Below are 24,092 nucleotides of genomic sequence, written 5' to 3'. Positions count from 1 at the left end.
TGTACTGTGGGTGCTGGACCAGAGTAGGTGACAGAGTACAGAGGTTGTTGCACTAGAGATTGCTAGATATGGGAGGTACAATCTGTGTTTTAAGCGGAAAGCAGGCCATTGGTTCAAGTCATTTTTTATGCTCCACACAAATCTTGTTCCATTTCACCCAATCTCATCAATGCATCTAACTATTCATTTTTCTCTTATGTGTCTTCCTAGCTTATTCCTAAATGTGTCAATGCTAGGTGCTTCACCCACTCCCTTTAAGAATCATTAGGATTTAGTAATATCATTGCCTTATAATTTTCCAGAGATAAGATTAAAATAATTACTTGTTCAGCTTCCTCTGCATGAGCTTTTGCTTTGGACGCTTTCTCCTTAGCCTTTTGAACCATTTTCTTGTTGTTATCGATCTTGTTTCTCACTTCTTCAATTTCATTTTGTAGCTTTTTTAGATTGTTCATTAATTGCATGAGGCTCTCAGAAATTGACTCAATTTTCTTATTAATCTGTCAAGAGGCAGTTAATATATGAAAGTATAAACATTAACAGTTGAGAAAAATTGCAAATCAGTGATCTTTCATTGATCTAAGTTTAAATCTTGCAAGAACTTCAAATTAAAACTCCATTTTAAGAGATGTATAACAACACTAGCCTGGTAACACAAGGAAAGTAAATGTAATATATGAAGAATTGAGAAGAGAAACAAAATGATTTGAAAAGCTAAGAAGGGGTATAACAAAATGCTGGATAAGAGTTAAATGAGAATGATCTCTACAAACAAAAAGTAATAGAATACTTTAAAATAGGGTGCAACTGAGTATAAATGGAAAATTAAATTTCTTGCAGAATGAAGCAATGACATACTAAATGAGCATTTTGCTTCGATTTTCAAAGAAGCGTATTGAAGTGGAAATACGTGTGTAAGAGAAGAAGTTGCACTTTTGTGTAAGATAACAACAGGTAGGGAATATTATAAAAAAGGTGGGATTCACGTTGGAAAGCATGTTGGTCTGGCTAGCATATATTGTAGAGTTCTGGGAGAAATTAAAGAGGGAACAGAGAGAAGCAGTAGTTGATCAGTTGATAGCTCTCTTGCATCTGAGCCAGTAGATCATAGAGTCAGGTTTCATTCTGTGGGTTGATTGCAAAAAACATGAATAACAATCCAATCCAGCACCGACAGAGTGTTGCACTATAAGATGAGCTGTATTTTGGAAGAGATGTGAAACTGAGACCCGTCTGTCCTTGCAGGTGAATGTAAACGATCTTATGAAAAAATTGACAGACTAGTTTGGTGTCTTGTCTAACGTTATGATCTCTAGACTTTACAGAATGGATTTGTTTTAAATTGACCATTGTTTCAATTTAAATTGAAACAGAAACAGAATGCCGTTAGATGAGGTATGGTGTGAATTTTTTGAGGTTTGTTGATTATAATGGTGAAGATGTATAACTGATGGGTAGTATTTGATTAAGGGCTAGTATCACGCATATACACAGTAGGGACCAGTGGGCACTGGAGTGCATCATGTTGCCTGAATCCAAGTTTTAATCTAAATTTGTTAAGTTCCTTTAAACCATTTGATTTTTGTTATTATGCCCCTTTTAAGGGCTGCAATTCTTTAACTCACTTCGTGAGATTTAGTTTGTACTAATTTATTTCAGTTGGTCTCAAAAAGAGTGTAAACAGACTCAGATGGAGCATTGAGATATTTAGTTAGGAGGCAGAGGTCTGTAAGTTCCCTCCTCTGTATAAACCTACCAAGAAAAAGGGACTTATTCCAAACTTCGCCACCTAGCTTTGATCCATTTAACATGAAGTTATTACCAAACTCTGCTAAGTGACAAAGCCATGTGACTGGGGATCTATGTCAAGTCCAAATGAAAGTCAGTTGTGAGTTTTAACATCAGAACAGAAAGGTGAGGGCAGCCGTTCTTGCTATATGCAGAGTCATAGATTTTCCAAGGCGGTAAGTCTGAAAGTAGGTGCTATTATCCCAGACAGAAGGAATGATTGCTTCCAAATCATCAAGTGAGTGCTGGTGAGGACAGAAGTTGGCTCACAGGAATAAAGTTTTTTGTAGTGAGTTCAAGATGAACAAGTCACCAGTAAGTGCCATGTTGCTGAAAACTCATTCAGACATGCTCAGAAGATTGAATGAAGATGACTTCACTTAGGAGGACACAGAAAGATTCACACTGGCATGGTACAGAGAACAGAAGTTAGAGTTATAGAATCCCTACACTGTCGAAGCAGGCCATTTGGTTCATCTAGTCCACACTGACCCATTGCTAAATTTCTTGTAGACATTTGAGACTTGTGATGTAGGATGTATGATTTACATATATTTAGTATAATCTATTTTTAAGAGTTTGGGTTTTGAATGAGTAACATGTGGGTTTTGCTCTGTGAGTGTGAAAGTGTTTAATAGTGAACGTGTCAATATTTCTGGAGCCATTAAAAAAAACTCGTATGCTAGTGGAGGTACCTGGAGTGTTAATGAGAATTGTTTTGCATTGGGGAAATTTTATGAATGAACAGAGTAAACATTGAAGAACATTAGGCTGCTTTCAGGTAAAAGAAGCAGGGATTTTTTTTTGCTTGGGGAAATACCCATAGCATGGAAACATATTGGCTTCAATTGTACACATCCTGGTTGTAGTTGGATGTAAGAAACAGTTCTCCTGGAGTAAGGAATTAGTTCAGATGAGTTAGAAATGGGTTCCTCACTAAAATGTTTTTAAATTAAGTGTATGTTTTGAATTCTAAAGGGGTTATTTGAATATTAAGTTCAGTTACGTGAATACTAAAGGGAAAGTTTATCAAATTCTCAAGACTAAGGATTCAAAGCAACAGTTAAGTCAAATGAATAGATCTCATGGAGAAGAGAATTCTCTCACTGGTGTTTGAATACTGTAAAGGGATGTTGTTGGGACAGATGGAATATTGTATTTTATTTTGTGTTTTGAAATCTTTTAAACTGTGTTATATGTAAGTAGCTTGGTTTATCCTATTTTATTTTATGTTCTTTTCCACGTAATAGACTTCTGTTTTATTGTTAAAACCAACGCAGCATTGTATGATTATAATTCAACAAGAGACTACTTTGATAAATTTGAAAAGAAAAACAAAATAAGATGTATCAAACTAGATTTCAGTCTGAGCTTGGACTTGTACAGTAATAGCATCAGCTGGGATCATAACAAACTTTATATTCAAGGCTACATATCTGTCTATAATGTACATAACTGTGGCATGAGGGTTTTTGTTTCTGTTAACAAGTTACTGGAGAATATCTTTTCTGCAGTCACTAACACATAATGTTTTGTCAATATTGACTTTATTTTGTTAATGTAAAAATCTTTAAAATATGAGATAATGATGTGTGATTCCTTAGTTTTGCTCACTAGGAAATGTTATCTTTTCTTAATCATAAGTCTCTACAGGAATTAACACACTGATCTTTATCCCCAGTTCACATCACAAAAACAGGTTAATGGTCATGATCACCTTGCTGTTTGTAGGCATTTGTGTGTAATTTGGCTGCCACAATTCCTACATTACAACAGTGACTACAATTTGCAAGTGTTTCACTGGCTGTAAGGTGCACTGGGATGTCTGGTGGTCATGCAGGGCATTATATAACTGCAAATCTTTCTTACTTCTTTTTCTGGCCATGATTTTTAAAACATCCTTAGCTATATCAAATGTCCAGAACAGTATCAATATAACCTCCATGTTCAAAAAGTCTAAGGTCTATGCAATGATAGTTTTAAAACAAAAATCAAAGTCAAAATCAAAATCTGAATTGTTGAGAGGCATGTAATACGTAACCACATTGTAAATGCATTGAAAAAGGATGTGTTATAATATTATTGCACTCAGTGACTTGAGCAATGATCCCTCAAAGTTAATCTACTCAATACATTCGGCATTATGAAAAATTACTAATTACAGAACAATGTTAAACTTCTATACTGGTCATACTGCTCCCTTGACAACCATTTTCCTTTCCTCAACAGTTATTAAACAAGCAGTCATTTGCCATCATAGAAAATTAATCTAATAATTTGTTGCTATGGCAACGTTGTGTATAGCTAATATAAAACGAGTCTTTCAAGAAGGGAAACCAAATTGGGAACAAGACACTATGGGCAGGAATTTGAGTTTTGGACCAGGAATTGACCTCAGGGCTAAATGGGGATTTTGACCCTGTGATATGTCAAGAGTAGGCACCCCATGATAATTTTTGCCTAAATTGTCCAATTAGCAGCCCCGCGGCACACACCCTTCCAAAATACGCATTGCAGGCTGCTCCTCGAAGCTGAAAGATCAAGTCAAACACAGATGCACCAGAAGCCTGCTCTTACAGGTAGGGGATAATGAGAAAGCTCCTCCATCCTTATGTACCCTCTTAGCAAATTGAACAGAATTGAAGTAAAAGCAATTGCCAGATCACCTTTACAACCAGGAAGGCATCAGGTCCTCAAGGGCATCCTCAAGTGCTGACTGCTGACTTTCCTGTGCCCTGATCTGCTATCAAAAAGCTACCTCCAGGCAGCTTTCATGCTCCCACTGCTACTGAGGGCCAGCAAGCTGACTGGAAATTTCTATTCATCCTCTGATAATTGGTGCTGGTGGGGGGATAGCTGTTCTGTTCCTGGCTTCTCCAGGCTGGCTTGAAGGCAGGATAGAACCAACACACTGACATGCAGTGCAAAATAAGGCACATCACCATTGTCATCCTTACATCAGGGGAAAAAAAATCTGCCCTATATTTTAATAGAAACAAAGAATGTTTAATCAAAGTGATTCTGTTGACACTCAGTTTATGATCCTTTTGAGACGATCACAGTTTTTTAAAATCAGAATCTTAATCAAAAGGCATGTGCTACCATCTTTCATCATACTGCAAACACCAAATTTTGATTGGAAATTGCTGAAAACTTTAATATTAATCATAGATGCTAAGCCACATTAAAGCCTAGCTGACATTAATTTTTTTTTTGTCTTTGGAATGAGTGTCAGTGGTAAGCTCAACATTTTTTACTCTCCCCTATTTGCCTTTGAACTAAGTGGCTTCCTAGACCATTTCAGAGCATTGTTGAGAGTCAACTACAATAAGGTGTTGATCTGGATCTCATACGGAATAGACTAGGTAGGGATAGAGATTTCTTTCCCTGTAGGAGCTTAGTGAACCATATTGGCTTTTATACAACAATTGGTAATGGTTTTGTGGTCAGAAATTATTAACTGAATTTAAATTCCGTCATCTGCCATGAACCTGTGTATTAGTGTTAGTGCATTAGCCTGTGCCTTTGGAATACTAGTCCAAGAACATATATGACAATAAAGAAGTCAAGCATCTCTTTAAAAATCTGTTCTTTTGTTACCTATTAAGTCTTTAATCAGAACTGAAATCCATCCTACTCACCTGTGAAATTGCAGTCCCGGAATTATTTAGGTTAACATGGATTCTCATTATTGCATCTGCGACTTCTTTTTGCACTTCTTCAATTTTGTCCATATCCTCCTGCAGTTCCTCTGGACTTGGGATCTCTTGAGTCAGTTTCCTAAGGATTCACATATCAAATTGACCACAATATTGATGTATGTCAGAAAGTTGATGAATGATGACAGCTTTAATATGCAAGTAGATTCGTGTCTGATAGCTAGCGCTAAAACCATGTTGTGCAGGATCTTGTTTACTGGTGGAATCATGCTAGTGACAGCCCAGGGAACAATAGGATAAGACAGTTACATGTACTTTTTAAATTGAATCATTATGAGATGATTGTATAGATAGCACATTAATTGGGCTGTGTGCCTTTAGTACTCTGTCATATTTGGGATGATTTTTAGGATTATTATATTTTTGGATTGTATCTGTTTATTGGATCAGTATATTTTGGAGTTGAACTGTAAATGTAGGATTGAAGAGAGGGGCATGTGACCTTTCCTACAGTCAGTCAGACAGTAAGCCTGAGTGGTTTGATGGTTGGAGGCCAAAGGGTGGATCCAATTGTTTTACTGAGAGGAAGGTGCGAGGTATTTATACTTAGAGACAATGACAGCAGTTTCTGAGTCTACAATGGATTGTGTGTCTCCTAAAGTTGTAGAGAAGTGTTAAAGATGTGGAGTTGTAAACCATTGTGCTACAATATTTTCTGAAAGAGGGTCCTGACCCGAAACGTCAACTTTCCTGCTCCTCTGATGCTGCCTGGCCTGCTGTGTTCCTCCAGCTCCACACCTTGTTATCTCAGACTCCAGCATCGGCAGTTCTTACTCTCTCTGTTCCAATATAGCTGTTTGTTTCTATGATGTGGAGGTGCTGGTGATGGACTGGAGTGGACAAGATCAGAAATTGAAAGCTTGTTTTTTCAAATAAACCTGTTGGACTATAACCTAGTGTCGTGTGATTTCTGACATTTGTTTCTACGATGAAAGGGAGTTGGGAGCAACGCTAACTAATTTGCATTCTTACTTAAATACAAAGCCACTGTGTTTCCTTTTGCCATGGGAAAGAGGAAAGAGAAAGCCATTGTTGAATGCAGCTTACAGCTTTCCTTATAAATCCATGATTACCACAGACAGACAGGAGTTTTTTCATGCGCGGTTTGCAATCATCTGAGAAGTAGACGGCAGGAATTCAAAGCAGCCAGGTCTACATCTGAGGCAGAAAAAAAGCTGACTATTGTTCACCACTCAGAGCATGGACAGGAGCCTGTGCTCACATTGAAGAATGAGTTTATGAGGATTTATGGAAGCTGGAACAGTTCCTTAGCCTGGAGCTAGAAGAAGGAATCTACAATATAACTCTTGTGGTGAAAGTCAGTTCTAGGTTTGCATGTTGCCCAACTCAGAAGAAGAAATCAGCCTATAGAAAGTAGGGGATAAGTAGGAATTATTTACTATAGGAACTGTAGAGTGTGAAGTATGAGAAGTTAAAAGGAACTGTTTATTTCTGTAGTTTCAAGTATAAGTTGCTAACGGCATGAAAATAATGTTTAGTCAATAGCATTTCTTTTGTCATTTGTTACACTAAAAATTTTAAACCTTGAAATTTTGACATTATTCTTTCAGCTAATAGGTGGAAGTTCAAATCTCTTTTCAAAAGATATCTGCTTCTACGTAACAACTCAGTTCACCATTCATGTGTTGATCATTTCAATTTTCACCAAATTTGCTCAATTTACATAGTGTGACTGAGTCCTTTCCCTGTATTCGGCTTGTGGTTAGGAATTTCTCAGATGGGACTTTGAAATCACATGAAAGTAGCCTTACAGGATAAATTCTAGACTATACATCTCCAATTCTACTCCTATATCCTATGAAAGTCTATTCCTTAGAGCTATCTGCCCTAACTGCTTCTCCCTCTGTCGTTAAATGCCTCATAATTTTGGCCCAGGTTTCAGTTTTCACTCCTAATTCTGTTAGCAAGCTATAAATATTTCTGCACTATAAAATATTTAGATGGCTTCTGTTAAAATGACTATATTGCAAACACAATTTTCCATGAATGACTCATCTATCTTAATAGGTAACAGGACAACAAAATGCCCTTTTAAAAGTCATATTTTCTGTTATCCATGCACCACATCCATAAAGAATTTTGCATACAAACTTAGTAGTTGTCATTTTGGTCTATGAGTATGATTCTAGCTTTGGAGTATGTAGTGGGTTAACATGTAGGTGCTGAGTTCAAATCCTGGACAGGCCCTTATGTAATTTCTCTTGCTTTGTAATTTACTGGTGAAGAATTTTATCCGTAGAATTCTTTAGTGCAGAGGGCTGTTGAGGCAGTGTCAATAAGTATTTTCAAGGCTGAGATAGACAGATTTTAATAAATAAGGCAATGAGGAGTTATTTGGAAAAGTTAGGAAACTGGGGTTGAGAGTGTTCAGATCGGCCATGATCTCACTGAAAGGTGGAGCAGACGATGAGCTGAATGGTTTGTCTGTGGGATAACAAAGGAAACATACAACTCTTTTCCTTTCCATTTTTCTGTCTGTAGTTAAGGTGAGGATATCACTGCTTCAACAACTATAGGAATGTGTATCCAGTTTGGAACAGAGGAATATTCTAAATAAGGAGTGAAGTGGCTATAAACTGTCAGTGGTAGAATACAGAATAACAACAAAACAGACAAATTAGTTAAAAAAAAATCTCTACATACTCTGTTTTCATTGCACGTATCAAAAGTGTCTTTGCTTCTTTAGACCACTGGTTCAATCTTTCCATTTCTTTATCGAGGTCTTTAATTTCAGAAAGAATGTCCTGAATTTGTTTGCTTTTGTTCACTAGTTCCTCCCGACTGATGGGTAACTTGATGGAAAGAACATGGTTTGCAATTTTTTCAAGATCTTCGGGAGAAACACCGTCAGCTTGAATAGGAAGATAAAGTGTAAAAACACAAGTTGCTTTCCAAAAGATGTATGGAGGACACATTTCTTAAGCAATTTGAAGTAGAACTATGGCCTTAGTCTATACTGTCACTGCTTGTAGTGAATGACCACTTTGACAGATGGCCTACTTTGGCGTAATTACCGCAAGCTTTTATTTTCTGTAGTGAATGAAACTGGGCTGATATACCGTGATATAATGACTGAAATACCAACTATGACAGAGCAGACTTGCCAATTATTCGGCAAAGCAATTTTGCAAGCTCAAGAAATGTATCCTCAAGAACATGGTTTAACATAGTTCACTCTTCCTTTGAATACAATGAAACATGGATGAATAAAGTACCAATTAGCCCATAAACCCCTTCCTTTTGATTTTCTGCACAGGTGAATGACAGAGCCTACTTTCTCCACTTAATCTGCAGAGCAAGTCAAACATTCCCCGGCCAAATGCAAATTTGATTCCAAAATTTCTCAAGGATGTGTATCATCTACTTATTCCAGAAAAGTTGCCTACCTTAGTTTGACATTTTTAATGCTGCAGCAGGAACTAAATTTTTCTTTATAACATTTGATTATCTCTGCAATTATTCTTTTCACCTCATCAAATTCAGCTTGTTGGTTCTCCTTGTCAACTTTCCTCCTGTAATTTTGTCTTATATCCCTCCTTTGACCGCTTGAGTATTTACTGGGGTATAGTTACACCGGTATTGCATCTCATGATAATGAATGAGAATCTTATTGTCAAGAAAAGGCAAAGACTGCAAAATGGAAGAAAAAGGACTAAATACCTGAGAGAAATTCTTTCACTTTATTGATGATGGCTTTGGTTTCTTGCTTTTCCTTTTCGAGTTCATCTTTAGACTTGGCTACCTTATTGGATAATTTGTTTGCCTTATCCTTAGTTTCCTGTGTCATGTTTCTGAGGGAGTCAATCTAGAGAAAACGGAAGGCTCATTGATGAGTACAAACATTTTTAGTCTTTATGCCCATAGAAACAGAAACAATCTATTTATTTTTAATTCATCCATGGCGTGTAGGCATTGCTGGCTTGACCAGCATTTATTGCTAGAGGACATTTAAGAATCAGCTGTGTTGCTATGGGTTATGAGTCACACTGAGATCAGGATGGTAGATTTCCTTTCTTAAAGGACATGAGTGAACCGGGTGGGTTTTGAACAGCAGTCAATATTGCTTTCCATGGTTAGCATTAGACTAGCAAGATAATTGGATCAGATTTATACTGAATTTAACTTTCACCATTGACCATGATTTGAACTCATAGCTGCAGAATTTTAGCCAGCAGTTCTGGATTACTAATGCAGTGACATAATCACTACACCATCACCTCTCCTTGGATGTGAAGGCAGTTCTTTATAAAAACCTGAAAATTTAAATCATTTACCGTGCTTATTGCATTCTGCAATTTTTCTAAGAGATCTTTCATCTGGTCTCTTGTTTCATTAGCTCGGGTGTTTGCAGAATTTGCCTCGTACAGAGCTCCAGTACAGTCTGAGGCATTGCATCTTTGGTTTTCAAGCCTGCCATGGCATAGAGCTCCACCACATCGATCTTCATCACAGGATATATTCCTTTGCCCTCCACAAATCTACAAAATCAAGGAGAGAAAATTTAAAACATGGTGTATCATGTGGCAAATAAATATGAAGTTCATAGAATCCCTACAGTGTGAAAACAGGCCCTTCAGCCCAACAAGTCCACACCGACCCTCAGAGCATCCCACCCAGACCTATCCCCCTAATCTACACATCCCTGAACACTACGGGCAATTTAGCATGGCCAATCCACCTAACCTGCACATCTTGGACTGTGGGAGGAAACCGGAGCACCCAGAGGAAACCACGCAGACACAGGGAGAACGTGCAAACTCCACACAGACAGTCACCCGAGGGTGGAATCAAACCCGGGTCCCTGGCGCTGTGAGGCAGCAGTGCTAACCACTGAGCCACCGTGCTGCCCAAGTTGCTGTCATGAAACATAATGTCACAAATAGTCATTGTTGTTATTTTCTGAGAGGGTGTAATAACATATAGATTATGTCCAATAAGGTAGGATCTCAAAATGTCTTCAACACTATCAAAGCCAATCCGTTCCAATTCTACAGAAAATTTCTACACCTTTTTTTGTGCAGTTTAAAAATATTCTTTACTCTTTACTTTCCTTAATATGTATTTGACACATTATTTTGAAATAATGCAGGCTTGATCACTCTGAACATTTAGAGTTAGAGAACTAACAAGAATAGTAAGATTATTGTGTCTGGTATACATATTTTGGTGCCTGGGAAAGGAGTCACATACAAGAAGATAAATAACACACTAGTGCATTGACAATTACCCATATTTGGGAAATAGTGTAATTTTGAAAAGAATTACATTTCTATGTTATTTCAGCAGAGATGCTATATTATCAAATTCACAGTTTATCACTGGAAAGGCAGGGTTTCTGCTATTTTTTAAGTACTTGACATTCGTTTTTCAAACGAAGGTTTAATAATTGTGTTTGATTGACAATTTTATAAGCTTCTAAGAGGGGCAACTTTGTTCGTTAGGAGCTTAAACAGCATTTTTCTTACTTTCCAAAGCATTTTTAAAAAATCCAAGTATTATAATATATTTCATTAGTTCTGTTTATAACACGAGTGCATGGTGGGGCAAAGGGAGATAAGGGAACATATGGAAAGAACATAGCAGAAGGATAAATTATATAAGAGGGTATTGAAGGCTGCACAGATTGGGCATCAGAGGTTTGAGGAGGGTTGGAAAGGGTATGGGAACAGAGAACTGTCTCAGTGAAATGCATTTTGTTTTCTAGCCTACTAACCTTGATATTTGGCTGCCACTGTTCCCACCTCAGACTTCTCATGGGGAGGCTTTGACTGTGCCTCTAATCTACCTCTAATTCTGAAAGATCAAATTTTACTTTAATGAAATTGAGACCATAACATCAGGAAATGACAGACTCGTGCTTCCTGATTTGGAAAGGAAGATACTGTCCCATGTCTCATTAGTATACTTGATAGAGGTGGAACATACTTGATTGCAATTACATCATTATTTCATTGCCATTAGCAAATGCCACTAGTGAAGAGTAAATAATGTCAAATTTTGATCTTAGATTTCAAAATTTGAAGAAGAATGTAACAAGATAAAAATATCTGTACAAATAAATTTCTTCTTCTTGCGGGTCATGTATAATTTAGTCCGTGATGTATAAATGGAAGAGTCAAGGAATCAATTAAGATCAGGCGAGTTGCAATTTATTATGTTTAATGAGGCAGGGTCAATTGCTAATCTTATTGTATAGGATTCTATGTGGAAGAGTGATCACAACATGATAACATTTTCTATTAAATTTGATATTTACTCTATTATTCAAGATTTTGAACACCTCTATAAAATCTTCTCCTGAGCATCTCTGCACTAAGGAGTATATCCCCAGCTTCTCCAGTCTTACCACGTAACTAAAGTTTTACATCTCTGGTAACATTCTAATAAATCTCTTCTGTACCCTTAAATTATTGACCAGTGCATCTTTCCTGGAAATGGCTTTTTACAGATGTAGAACTCACCTTATTATTTAGGACAATCAAATCCAGTAGTTTAGTCTTGTTGTTTAATGCATGAATTTCATCGCTGTTGATCAACGTTCTTTTGTTTAACAAGGCAGCTGCTTTTTCTCTTGTCATATTTGAATTGTTCAGCACTGCTTCTGAATCATTCACTTTCTGTTGTGAGATTTTGGAATTCTGATAGCATGTGTTAATGTCTTCAAAGTTACCTGTGAACAAAAGGAAAAGATTCACCTCCATTTCTTGAACTGAACATAACCTTTGACCATAATTTTAAGACTACTGTATAATCCAGTGGAAATGATATCTGCATGCTATTTGCTGAGTGAGCTGAATCATTTTAAGTTATTAAAAATTAGAAAGTGCTTCTGTACTCCTCACAGGGTTATGTTCTTGTGCATTTTAACTCAATGAGGTATTCGATTACAATGGTCTTCCCAAAGCTATCGTGCTCATCAAGGTAGATTTTTCACGTCACACTCTATATCTTAATCGATCATCTGGAATTTAACTTTTGTAATAAGCACAGTGTAGGATATTTTTTAAAAAGGTATCAAACTTCTAAATGTTGATGTTCCCTGAAACTTCAGTGCCTATTTTTAGGAAGATGCTTTATAGTTAATATTGTTTGGAGGACTTACGTTTTGAAGAATTGTGGAAAGATGCATTTTTTTTTCTAATTTGTGTACATACCAGGAATGGTTTCTTAAAAGAGGTAATGAAAAGTTTGGAGTGGACATTGAGGATATTTTTTATCAAGGTTTTCTAGAAATCACACGCCTGATGATAACTGTTTGCTTTGCTGTAGACCCGGCTGGGGTTGTTTTTCAATAGTGACTGGTGCGAAAATGTTTTTGTTTTATCTAGTTCAGGAGGAAGCCCACTAAGAATAAGCTGGGTTGAAAGAAAGCTTCTTATGAACAAATTGTTTAGCTGACCTCTCACGTTTCTGAAAAGTAAACCCTCTATATCAGTTCAGGGTGCAGCCTTTTGAAAGAGTAATTGAAAGAACGTCTCAAGCCTCTATTGCCTGAGCAAGCAATGTCTGTAAGAATTCGGGGACCTCCTTGAGTGATTATTGACTTGACTGCATGTGGCAAAACATTAGCGCAATAGACTCTGGAACATTATAAGCTTTATCCTTTTGCCTTGAAGAATAACCCACTGACCAAAGTGCTATTTTTGTTTCAAAACCCAGTCTCTGCAGAGAAATCTGTTTTCTTTTTCCTCTTTTCCTGAAGAATCTCTGCGTGTGTGTTTTGATAATAAATCATGATTGTGTTTAAGAAACCCAGTTGAAAGATCTTTTGATTTATAACCTAATATAGGTATGAAATTGGTCATCTTGGTATCTGCATTTTTAATTTATGTTCCTATCATGGAGTAATGGAACTAGAGCAATGGTGCACTTCTCCAGCCTCAGTTCTAAAAATGCCATCAAGGAATAAAGAAAGTAAGCATATATGGCAAATAATTAGGAAGGCAAATGACATGTTGATCTTCATCATGACAAGATTTGAATCCATGAATAATGAAGTCTTGCTGCAGTTGTACAGTGTGTTGGTGAGAGCACATTTGGAATATTTCTGAAGAAGAGTCTAGACCCGAAAAGTCAGCTTTCCTACTCCTCTGATGCTGCTTGGCCTGCTGTGTTCATCCAGCTCTACACCTTGTTACATTGGAATATTGCATGCTGTTTTAGTCTCTACTTCTAAGAAAGAATGAGTTTGCACTAGAAGATGGATTATGAAGGTTCACTAGATTGGTTCCTGAAATGAAAGGATTGTCCTATAATGACAATAATGTGTGACTTGCATCTAGACTCTCCAGCAATTAGTGGAGTATAGAGTCATAGAGATGTATAGCACGGAAATAGACTCTTTGATGCAACTCATCCATGCTAAACAGATATCCTAAATTAATCTAGTCCCATTTGCCAGCATTTGGCCCATATCCCTCTAAACCCTTTCTATTCGTGTACCCGTCCCATTTTAAATGTTGTAACTGGACCAGCCTCCACCGCTTCCTCTGGCAGCTCGTTCCATACGTGCACCACCCTCTGTGTGAAAACGTTTCTCCTTAGGTACCTTTTAAATCTTTCTCCTCGCACCTTAAACCTATGCCCTCTAGTTTTGGACTGCCCTACCCTGGGGAAAAGACCTTGACCATTCACCCTATCCATGCCCCTCATGATTTTATAAACTTCTATAAGGTCACCCTCTCAGCCTCCGATGCTCCACGGAAAATAGCCCCAGCCTATTCAGCCCCTCCGTATAGCTTAAACCCTTCAACCCTGGCAACATCCTTGTAAATCTTTTCTGAATCCTTTCAAGTTTATTGACATCTTTCCTACAGCAGTGGGACCAGAATTGAACACAGCATTCCAAAAGTGGCTTAACCAATGTCCCGTTCCAGCCACAATATGACCTCCCAACTCCTATACTCAGTGCTCTGACCAATAATAGCAAATGTACCAAATGCGTTCTTCATTACCATGTCTACCTGCGGCTCCACTTTCAAAGGACTATTAACCTGCACTCCAATGTCTCTTTGTTCAGCAACACTCCTCAGGATCAGATGATCTCATTGAAACATACAAGATTCTAATTGGGCTTGACAGGGTATACACTGCGATATTGGTAATTTAGAACTCAGATGCCCAGTTTCAGGGTAAAGAGTAAATTATTTATGTCTGAGATTAGGAGAAACTTCATCAAAGCATTGTGAAACTTTGGAATTTTCTGCCACAGAGGGTCATTTGTGTTATATCATGGGAAATAATTAAGGCTGAAATAGACTTTTAGTTTCTCAGAGAATCAAGGGATATGGGAAGGAGGTGAAAAAGTAGAGTTGATGCACATGGTTAGATATGATCACACTGAATGACGAAACAGGTTCATATAGCCATATAGTCTACCTTTCCTTTTTTTCATGTATTTATTTCTTCCCTTGTATCTAATTGACTGGCTGTTTGTGATAAGATTTCTGTTTCTTTTTGGAGTTAAGAGACATGAACATATATTAGAAATGAAGGTGGGCACTTCCCAAATTGAGAGCTTTGCTTTGATTAAGGGAAAGACATGGATTGCAGAGATCATTTTGCAGCAAATTTTATTACATGTTAATTTGCATCAAATAGACAATAGAGTTACATGTGTCCTGACTGAAGTTTCCCAAAGCATGAGGAAGAAAAATAATTTCATAAATCCCCAGGTTTTCAAAGGTTTGACTTTTTGAACAGTCTGACAGTGGTGTTAATGTCATGTCAAATAGTGCCTTGACAATATAATCTTCACAGCTATATTTTATAAGTCGCATTTTAAAAGACAGAATATCAAGATGGCTTCCAGAGATTGGCAGACCTTTTTAGTGAATTACGTAACTATTTTCTCTGGTTCATTATGGGGCAGGCTAAAAGTGAACAAGTCTCAGTGACACCTTCATTATGGTACATTGATTTGCTTTTCAAACACAGAAGCTCATTTTGACTGGCTGAAACCACAGTGGGTAAAAAAGAACCTACAACCTAGCTTGCTTATTAGATTAACACAACACTGTATTTGGTCAGTAACTGCAAGGCCTTGAAAGAGAAGGAGGCATTCTCTTCTCTAACCTTTCCACCTTCAAGTTCACCTCAGAAATTCATACCTGGGATAAATCAACTACAAGAACCTTCACAACTTCTTAGAAATCTCCATATTTTCAAGACCTTCACTGCAGCCAAAGTATCACCTCAACTAAGAAACATCAGGCCTACACCCAAATAGAGAATGAGTTAAACTCTGTTTTTATAATTCCTATTTTATTTTTATCAGTATTTAATTTTCTGTGTGTGGGATAATGTAGATGCATTCAGTGTGTAAGACATCACATTTTTGTTACCTTCTGGTGTGTGTGAGAAATAAAATAATTTTTTTAAATTCAAAAAGCTCCCTGCTAGGCTATTAAAACTGAATCAACCTCTCCAAGGGTAAGAAAATTTACATACACATATATCGGTCATGGCCAAATGAAAAGAAACACCGAAAATTTATCTCTGACAGTGAGGAACATTTAAAATGTATTAAATATGTAGTTGCTACTAATTTTCATACCAGTGAGCATACAATAATTACCTTCTTATAAAGAAAGTACAACACATAATCAGCCCATTCAGCCCTACGGGTATTTTCTCATGTTTCTGTTCTGTATGAGCCTCTTACTGTCAGAAATCATCTGCATATCTTTCTATTCCTTTCCCTTTCTAGTAATTATCTGTTTCTGTTCAAATGCATCATATGGTTGTTTAAAGGGGTAATGGCCAAGCATCCCAAAATTCTTATAACTTGCATTGCATAAGTCATTCAAAACATAATTAGCTGGAATATTTTTTATGTTGAAATAATAATAGATACCAGAAATGGCTGTAACTATGGTACAAGCTTCCCACAAATTCCAGAACACACCACAGAGCATTTCTGTTGTGGTGAATATGACAAAAGAAGTTGAGAATCTCAATTTCCACATCCAAACTCAACATTTCTCATTTTCATGGGCATTGGATTGGGGATTGGCTGTAGTTTGCATATATGCAAATCCCAGAGGCATCTGGCTATTTAAGACACCAGTGGCTTCTATGAAATTATATGTTGGTGACTGCCTGGAACATGGAATGTGGAGATTGGACCACGTAAGAGCAGGTCTGTTTTCAATGCATTTTGCATTTCTTTTGGCTGTTCGGGTACTCCTTTGTGAAGCTGAAGTACCCCTGTACAGCCACACAGCAGCTTAGTGGTTGCGGTTAGGGATCCTTTGTTGGGAGGTGGGAGTCATCACATGCCTCTTGGGACAGTTAACAATGGAAAGGACTGTGTATAAATGGTGCATAACTCTTCTGGAACTGTCCAACTTGTCAAGAGGTGTCAAGAGTGTGAAGTTATGAATGAAAATGCTTTTTTGAATGGATTGTAATCTGCAATTTAGATTGTTAAGTAATAGAACATAATTTTCTCTTCTGTGCATATGAATTCAATTAGTTGGCATGATAGGTGAAGGTGGATGGAACTAGGCACTACGTTGGCACAGGGATGTAAGGGGGCCATGGATAGGGCAATAGGTTGCTTTGGTTGGTATAGGTCGGATTACGGGAATGTGTGAGCGTGAGAGGCAGTGTCAGGGGAGCGCCCTGGATTAATAAAAATCGAAAGAACTGTGGATGCTATAAATCAGAAATAAAAATAGGAATTGCTGGAAAAGCTCAGCGGGTCTGGCAGCATCTGTGGAGAGAAATCAGAGTTAGTGTTTTGCATTGAGTGACCCTTCTTCAGACCAGGTCTGTCACCAGACCCGCTAAGCTTCTCTGGAAATTTCTATTTTTATAAATTTTCTATTTATATGTTGCCAAGCTCTTATAACCATTGTGATACCTTCTCGATACACTTGTAGGCTGTTCTGGAAACACAGACCCACATTACATGGCACATCAGCAACTAGTTGTGAAAGGTTGCTGCAAGGATAATTTGCACCCTTGGACAGGCACTCAGATGAAACGATTGGATCAGGATGTATCTCAGGGCTGCTCGCTTACTCTCATAGCATTTGATCACTTAACATCTACCTGCAGGCTTGCAGCATCCATGTCTTATATTGCTATCTCTGTTAGCTTGTTGGCACTTCAGCTAGAGCCAAATACACTGCTAGTTTTATCAACAAATAGCCATGTCGAAAACTGGTCGGGACTAACTTTTGACCTGTCAATGTCGGAGGCCAGTGGGGTGGGGCTGGTTGCGGGGTGCGGTGGTGGGGGGTGGTGATGGCTGGTGGTCAGCGTTGGTGGTGGTTGTGCTGTTTGTTGGGGGCCCTGGTATTGTCAGTCATGGTTACAGTCCACACACAGTCCAGGGTCTTGGCTCCAGTCAGTTATCTGCTTGGGACATTCACGATCAGGGAATCTATCTGAATGCAGTCCAAGGAAGTGGGCAGCTGTCTCTCCTATAGGGCTATCACAAAGAGATACACTGATATGTGTTGCCATTTAGGGAACTGCAAACACAGCGGTCAGGGGTCTGGTCGGTCATGTCTAGGGGCTGCTTTTTGAAGTTGCACAGTGGTTTGGGGTGAATATAATCCTGGGGTCCATCTATTCACCCTTCAGCAGTGTTGAGCCCGGCCTGTACAGGAAGCAAGGAGTTCTTGCCAAAAGAGGTGAGGAAGTACAGGTGTGGGGGTTGGGGAGGGGCGGGTGTGGGGAAGGAGGGAGGTTGAACAGAGGTAACTGAAGGTGTTTGGAAGAGCATGTGGAGGAGAATCGGAGAGCCATGGGTGGGGGATGGGGGCATTGGTGGTAGTGGGGTTATTACTTTTAGTGACTGATGGGATAGGTTCGGAGCAGATCAGTGAAAGATATCCAGTGGATGGAAAACTAACACAGTAAAGAAACAATGTTCAAACTGAAGAAGAACGATAAGGAATTTCACGACATTGTTTCCCTTCTACCCCTATCTTTACAACATAAACATTGCTTGCAAACTTCACCAAAGAAAATATCTTGAAGCAAAACGAAGTTCTGCAAAGCAAACAATCAAAATTGAAATCAGCATTCCAAAGAAAACAAGATAGACCCAAATCTGATAAGCAATATATCTGAAGTACCTTTGAGATAAGATAGCTCCTGTTCTGCACAACTGAGTTTCAAGGATATTGGTAAATATAACAGTTATGGCTTAAGTATAGAATAAATCAAACATCTAGCCTGCCTGAGACTTGTGACAGCTGTTTCATCCATGAGTGAGATGTAAAGCAATTGTGAATGTTTTACAATATCACACTACTCAATATGTTGGTAGTTTGCTGTCAACCACTAGAATGGAAAAAAATCTTGTTGCTAATGGGTCTATAAAAAAGTTATAAATATAATCCAGCTACCAGAATTCACCTAAATGTGAGGCAGGATTGGGGGAGTAAGGGAGGAAAGAACTATCTTATTTCCAATGCTCGATAAATTCCATAGCAATTGTCCATCCAAATCAGAATTCTGAAATTTGGTGTCATTTTGTTTGCATTAATCTAATTAACTAGGCCTTTCATTACCAAAAAGTATCATGATTAAGAAAAATATTGTCCAGATATAATTTTTAATAAAATGACTGCAGGCTAACCTAGTTTCTTTGTGTCAGGAGTATCACGTTTTGTTTTAAGGCTGGTCTGGGTAAGTGCAGCTAACAATTTAGTTAAATGATTAAATGTGCTTCAATAATTAAAGGAAGACATTTCTGGGAATAGGTATTAGCTAATCTCGATTTTCTCAGCGAGAGAAAATAACTATAACAGGTATGTGTTTTATAACAATATCTTCCTGCAAATGTTGCAGAGATACAATTTGTACGTATTTTAGATAATTGGATTAAGTGCTTGTAAACCGATTTAAAAAGCTTGTTGATCACTTTCTCAGGAAGAAAATGCCCCTTTTATGGAAAATATTCTAAGATTGTATAAAAGCATGGCAAATCCAACCCAGCCAATTACCATCCCATCGGTTCCATAAGATTATACGAAATAGGAATGGGGCAAGCTGTTTGGCCCCTCGAGCCTGCTTCACCATTCAATAGGATCATGGCTGATCCAGTGTTCCCTTTGTACAACTTTCCTGCCCTTTCCCCATAACCCTTGACTCGCTCTCCTTCATCAGTAAAGTGATGGAGGGGGTTGTTAACAGAGATATAAAGTGGCACTAACTTAGCAATTACTGCTCACTGACATCGAGTTTGGCTTTTACCAGGGCCACTCAACTCTTGACCTCTTTGCAACTTTGGTCTAAACATGGACAAAAGAGCTGAATGCAACAGGAGAGGGGAGAGTACAAGGCACCATTTGAAGGAGTGTGACATCAAAGAGCCCTGAAGATACTAGAGTCATTGATTCAAGCTAAATTCTTTGGTGATGTTGGAATTATTTCTTGCTCCACTACAGAGAAAGGAGCGAACTGTTTTATGAGTCTCTGGCAAGTGGTTGAGGTCTTATTTATCCTTAAATTTTAACATACTATACAAATTGGTGGTAAAGCTGATAAAACATATAAAAGTTACATAAATGAATAATTTAATGAATTGAAACTCATTAATTATCACAAAACAAGTACCTAATAAGAAAAGTGAGATTTGTTAATACCTATTCCCAGAAGTGTCTTCCTTTAATTATTGAAGCTCATTTAATCATTTAATTAAATTGTTAGCTGTACTTACCCAGATCAGCATGAAAACAAAATGTGATACTCCTGACACAAAGAAACTAGATTAGCCAGCAGTCATTCTATTAAAAATGATATCTGGACAGTATTTTCCTCAATCATGATATCTTTTTGGTAATGAAAGGCCTAGTAAATTAGATTAACCTTGGGTCAAGCCTGCAGTATGTGGACGCTCGTGGATACATTGTGATCCAAGACAAATACATATGCAGTATGTTTGAAGTTCAAGGAGTTTTACCTCAGAGTTTGAGTTGGAGACTTAAACACGGATGCTATGATACATCAATGAGGGCAGATCATTACCTTTGTATTGCAGTCAATCATGCTTTCCATTTGTTCAGTGACCATAGACAGGGTGGTGTGACTGTGAGTAAGACAGGTAAGAGTACCCAGAGAGCAGGAATGTCAACCTCTGCAATTGTCCAAGAGGTGTGACCTTCTCTCAGCCTGTTTGAATGAGAACAGAGGCTCGACAGTAGATGACCAAACTGTCCAAGGCACTGAGTACAGCAACCCATTTAGGTGGGGAGAACAAGAAAGAATGTAACAGATGGCTGTGTTGGCAGCCCAGTGCCAGGATGTGGAACATTTGTTCAGGCAGGAAAGAACTTTTCAGTGAGAGGGAGGATCCTGTGGTTGTAGTCTATGTAGGACCAATAATGCAGGTAGAACTAGGAAAGAGGTTTTACATAGAGTATCAGGAGCTAGATACTAAATTGAAAAGCAAAACATCAAAGCTTATAATTTCTGGATTAATTACTGGGCTGTGAGCAAGTTGGCATGAGCAGCTTGAATTTAGAGAGATGAATACATGGCTGAAAGGTAGAATGACAGAAATGGCCATTAGTACCAGTACTGGGGAAAGTGGAGGCTGTATATTTGGAAACCATTGAGTTGAAATGTGCTGGGGACAGTGTTCTTGTGGACTGTAAAACTAGGGAGATGGTGAGGGCTTTAACTAAGTATGAGGGCAAAACATCCAATATGGAAATATGTGGTGTATCAAAGAATGGAGACCCGAGTAAGTAACTGTAATCTGGGAAATGACGGTCAGAGAATGGTAGGAAGGGACAGAGAGACAAATACCTAGAAATACACCAAAAATCAATACTAAATGTTAGAAAGCTAACAAAATGTCAAAACTAAAGCCTTTATATCTGAATGTGTCTAGCATTCATTGCGTAAATGAATTGATAGCATATATTGAAGCAAATAAATATGATTTGGAATTCTGCTGTTATAGAGACATAGCTTAGGATAAGGATTGCATCCTAAATATTGGATATCTGGCAATGAAAAAGTGTAGGAAGCTAGGTAAATGGTGAGGAGTAGTTCTTTTGATCAAGGGTGGCACCTGTGGAATCATTAGAGATAACCTTTGTTCATGAGATCACAATGTAGAATCAATTGGGTAGAGATGAGGGAGAGAAATCAGTTGTGGGAGTGGTCTACAAACCCTCTAACAGTAACTACAATGTGGGACATAGGAGACAAGAAGAATTATTGGATGTTTGTGATAAAGGGACGACAATAATCACAGATGACTTTAATCTACATGTAAACTGGAAAAATCAGATTGGCATTGAATCATGGATGAAGAATTGATAAAATGCTTTTGGGAGGGTTTCATAGAGCAGCACATATTGGAACTGACCAGAGAGTAGATTATACTAGGTTTGGTATTGTGTAACATGGCAGGATTAATCAATGACATCAGAATAAAGGCACCCATTGGTACCAGCTTAAATTTTACAGCTAGTTTGAAAGGGCGAAGATTGAGTGTAAAACTTCTGTTTTAAATCCTAAAAAGGACAATTGTGTGGGCATTGATTCCCAGAAGGCAGTTGATAAGATGCCTGATCATGGGTTATTCTGGAAAATAAAAACATTTTAAATATTTTGAAGGCAAGGATAGATAGACAAGAGAGTCAAGGAACTGAAAAGGTGGAAGTCACAACACAAACAGATCAGCCATAATCTGAGTGAATGGTGGAGCATGCTTGAGGTGTTGAATGGTCTGCTTCTGTTCCTGTTTCATGTACTCCTATGGGGTCACCAGGAGTGGGGGAAAAATTCTCCACTGGTTGAAATAATATCTAGCACAAAGGCAGATTGTCATGGTTGTTGGTGGTCAATCATCTCTGACCTAGGACATTGCTGCAGAAGTTCCTCAGTATGGTGCCCTAGGCCCAACTGTCTTCACTTATTTCATCAATGACCTTCCTTCCATGATAAAGTCAGAGTGGGAATGTTTGCTGCTGGTTATGCAATATTCAGCAGATTTCTCAACTCCTCTGATACTGAAGCAGTCTGTGTAAATATATATAGGCAGTATTGGACAATATTCAGGCCTGGGCAGATGAGTGTCAAACAACAGTTGTATTACACATGTACCATATAATGACCATCTCCAACAAGAGAGAATCTAACCATCTCCTCTTAATATTCAATGACATTGCCGTCACTGGATTTCCCCACTATCAGTATCCTGGGAATTACCATTGACCAGAAGCTGAATTGGAGCAGCTGGACAAACTGGCCGAAAGACCAGATCAGGGACTGGAAACTTTCAATCTGCCTCAAATCCTATCTACCAAAAAAATACTGTGCTGGCCAGTCAAGACTATATACTGTATAAAATAAATAAAGACAATTGTGTGACAACCATTGTTTAACACTGCTCTGAGCAGACCTGGTTTACTTCAATTAAAGAATTAACATCTCTTAAGGTTTATCACTTGGACATTTCAACATACAATTGTAAAACACTTGGTTGTTTCAACATATTACTTTAATTTTAGTAATGAACATTTTAATCAGCTAAATCCAGCATTCAATTAACATGGGCATACACCAAAGGTATGTTAGTTTAATGGTTCTTCCACTGGTACACTTACCATTTACGTTAGCTTCTGTTGTGGAGTTTTTTATGATTCTATTCACTTTCTGATTGAGCTTGTCAATTTCTTCATTCAAATCATCAATATCTTGATTATGCTGCTCAGTGTTATTTGAAATATTCAAGCGTGGATTGATCTGCATTTTGGTTTCTCTGAACAAGTTCCAAAAAAAATTAACACATTGTCCATACTTTACTTGTTGTTTAATAAATATTCAACTGAGTTTTTATTTCATAGTTGATATTTTGGTATCTGTGTCACTTTTTTTTTGCTTAACTTTTGGTATCTGTTAAAATCTTTTAATTCTGGTTTTTGTAACCAAGTAGGCACCAGTGAATGGCGACTTTCTGCACTTTTTGCTGTACTTATGTATTCCTATACTTAGTACATGTGACAAATAAATAAATCTAAATCTAAACCTAAACATTAGGACCACATGTGTTGTAGTCTGTCACTAGTTTCTTTACATTCATCTGAGGCTGCCACCCAAAATAGTAGATTGGGATTGGAACCCAACCACAGTGTAATATAAACTAACTAATAACCAGGAAGTTATTAAAGCTCATCTGATCTTCAAACACTTTCTATACTGCCCAAAACCCCCTAAAAACAGAGCAAAAAGGTTGATGTTCTACATGGACATTGAAAGTGTACGCAATAAATGGAATTCCACATGTTTTTTTTATGATGTTTCTTTAAGCTGTTTTTCTCTCCACTTTTTGAAACTGGAAAAACCCATCTGTACCAATTGAAAGGGGATGTAATATCAAGTGTGGAGCTTCAGGTTGCAGTTTAGAACTCGGAGTTGGATTTTTGTGCAATCAAGAGATAAAAGTTTGCAATTTAAAGTTAAAATTTAGATTTAGTTGTTTGGGACTAAATTACAGGGCCGCTAGTTAGTATTTGGGACACTTGACTAGCAACTTGGAACAGATGGGTTCATGTTTCATCTTGAAAATTGAGAAACTTAATTCGGTAA

The 24,092-nt window shown here is 37.8% G+C and overlaps 1 protein-coding gene across 1 annotated transcript in view; it reads right to left on the bottom strand.

Annotated features, from left to right (window-relative positions):
- The window catches only part of LOC109921463 (laminin subunit beta-4-like), a 77,519-nt gene that overhangs the window by 8,514 nt on the left and 44,913 nt on the right, over window positions 1-24,092 (bottom strand). Inside the window, exons 14-20 of the mRNA XM_048610584.1 lie at window positions 23,111-23,265; window positions 11,990-12,198; window positions 9,803-10,006; window positions 9,189-9,333; window positions 8,172-8,379; window positions 5,430-5,568; window positions 324-500 (exon numbers count right to left, since the gene is read on the bottom strand). Of these exons, the coding sequence (XP_048466541.1) occupies window positions 324-500; window positions 5,430-5,568; window positions 8,172-8,379; window positions 9,189-9,333; window positions 9,803-10,006; window positions 11,990-12,198; window positions 23,111-23,265 (1,237 nt within the window). The remainder of the gene's footprint in view (window positions 1-323; window positions 501-5,429; window positions 5,569-8,171; window positions 8,380-9,188; window positions 9,334-9,802; window positions 10,007-11,989; window positions 12,199-23,110; window positions 23,266-24,092) is intronic.

This window comes from Rhincodon typus, chromosome 22 (genome assembly GCF_021869965.1).
Source record: "Rhincodon typus isolate 14 chromosome 22, sRhiTyp1.1, whole genome shotgun sequence".
In the NCBI taxonomy this organism is placed as follows: domain Eukaryota; kingdom Metazoa; phylum Chordata; class Chondrichthyes; order Orectolobiformes; family Rhincodontidae; genus Rhincodon; species Rhincodon typus.
The sequence above is the reverse complement of the archived record's forward strand: the minus strand, read 5'-3'. Positions and strand labels throughout refer to the sequence as shown.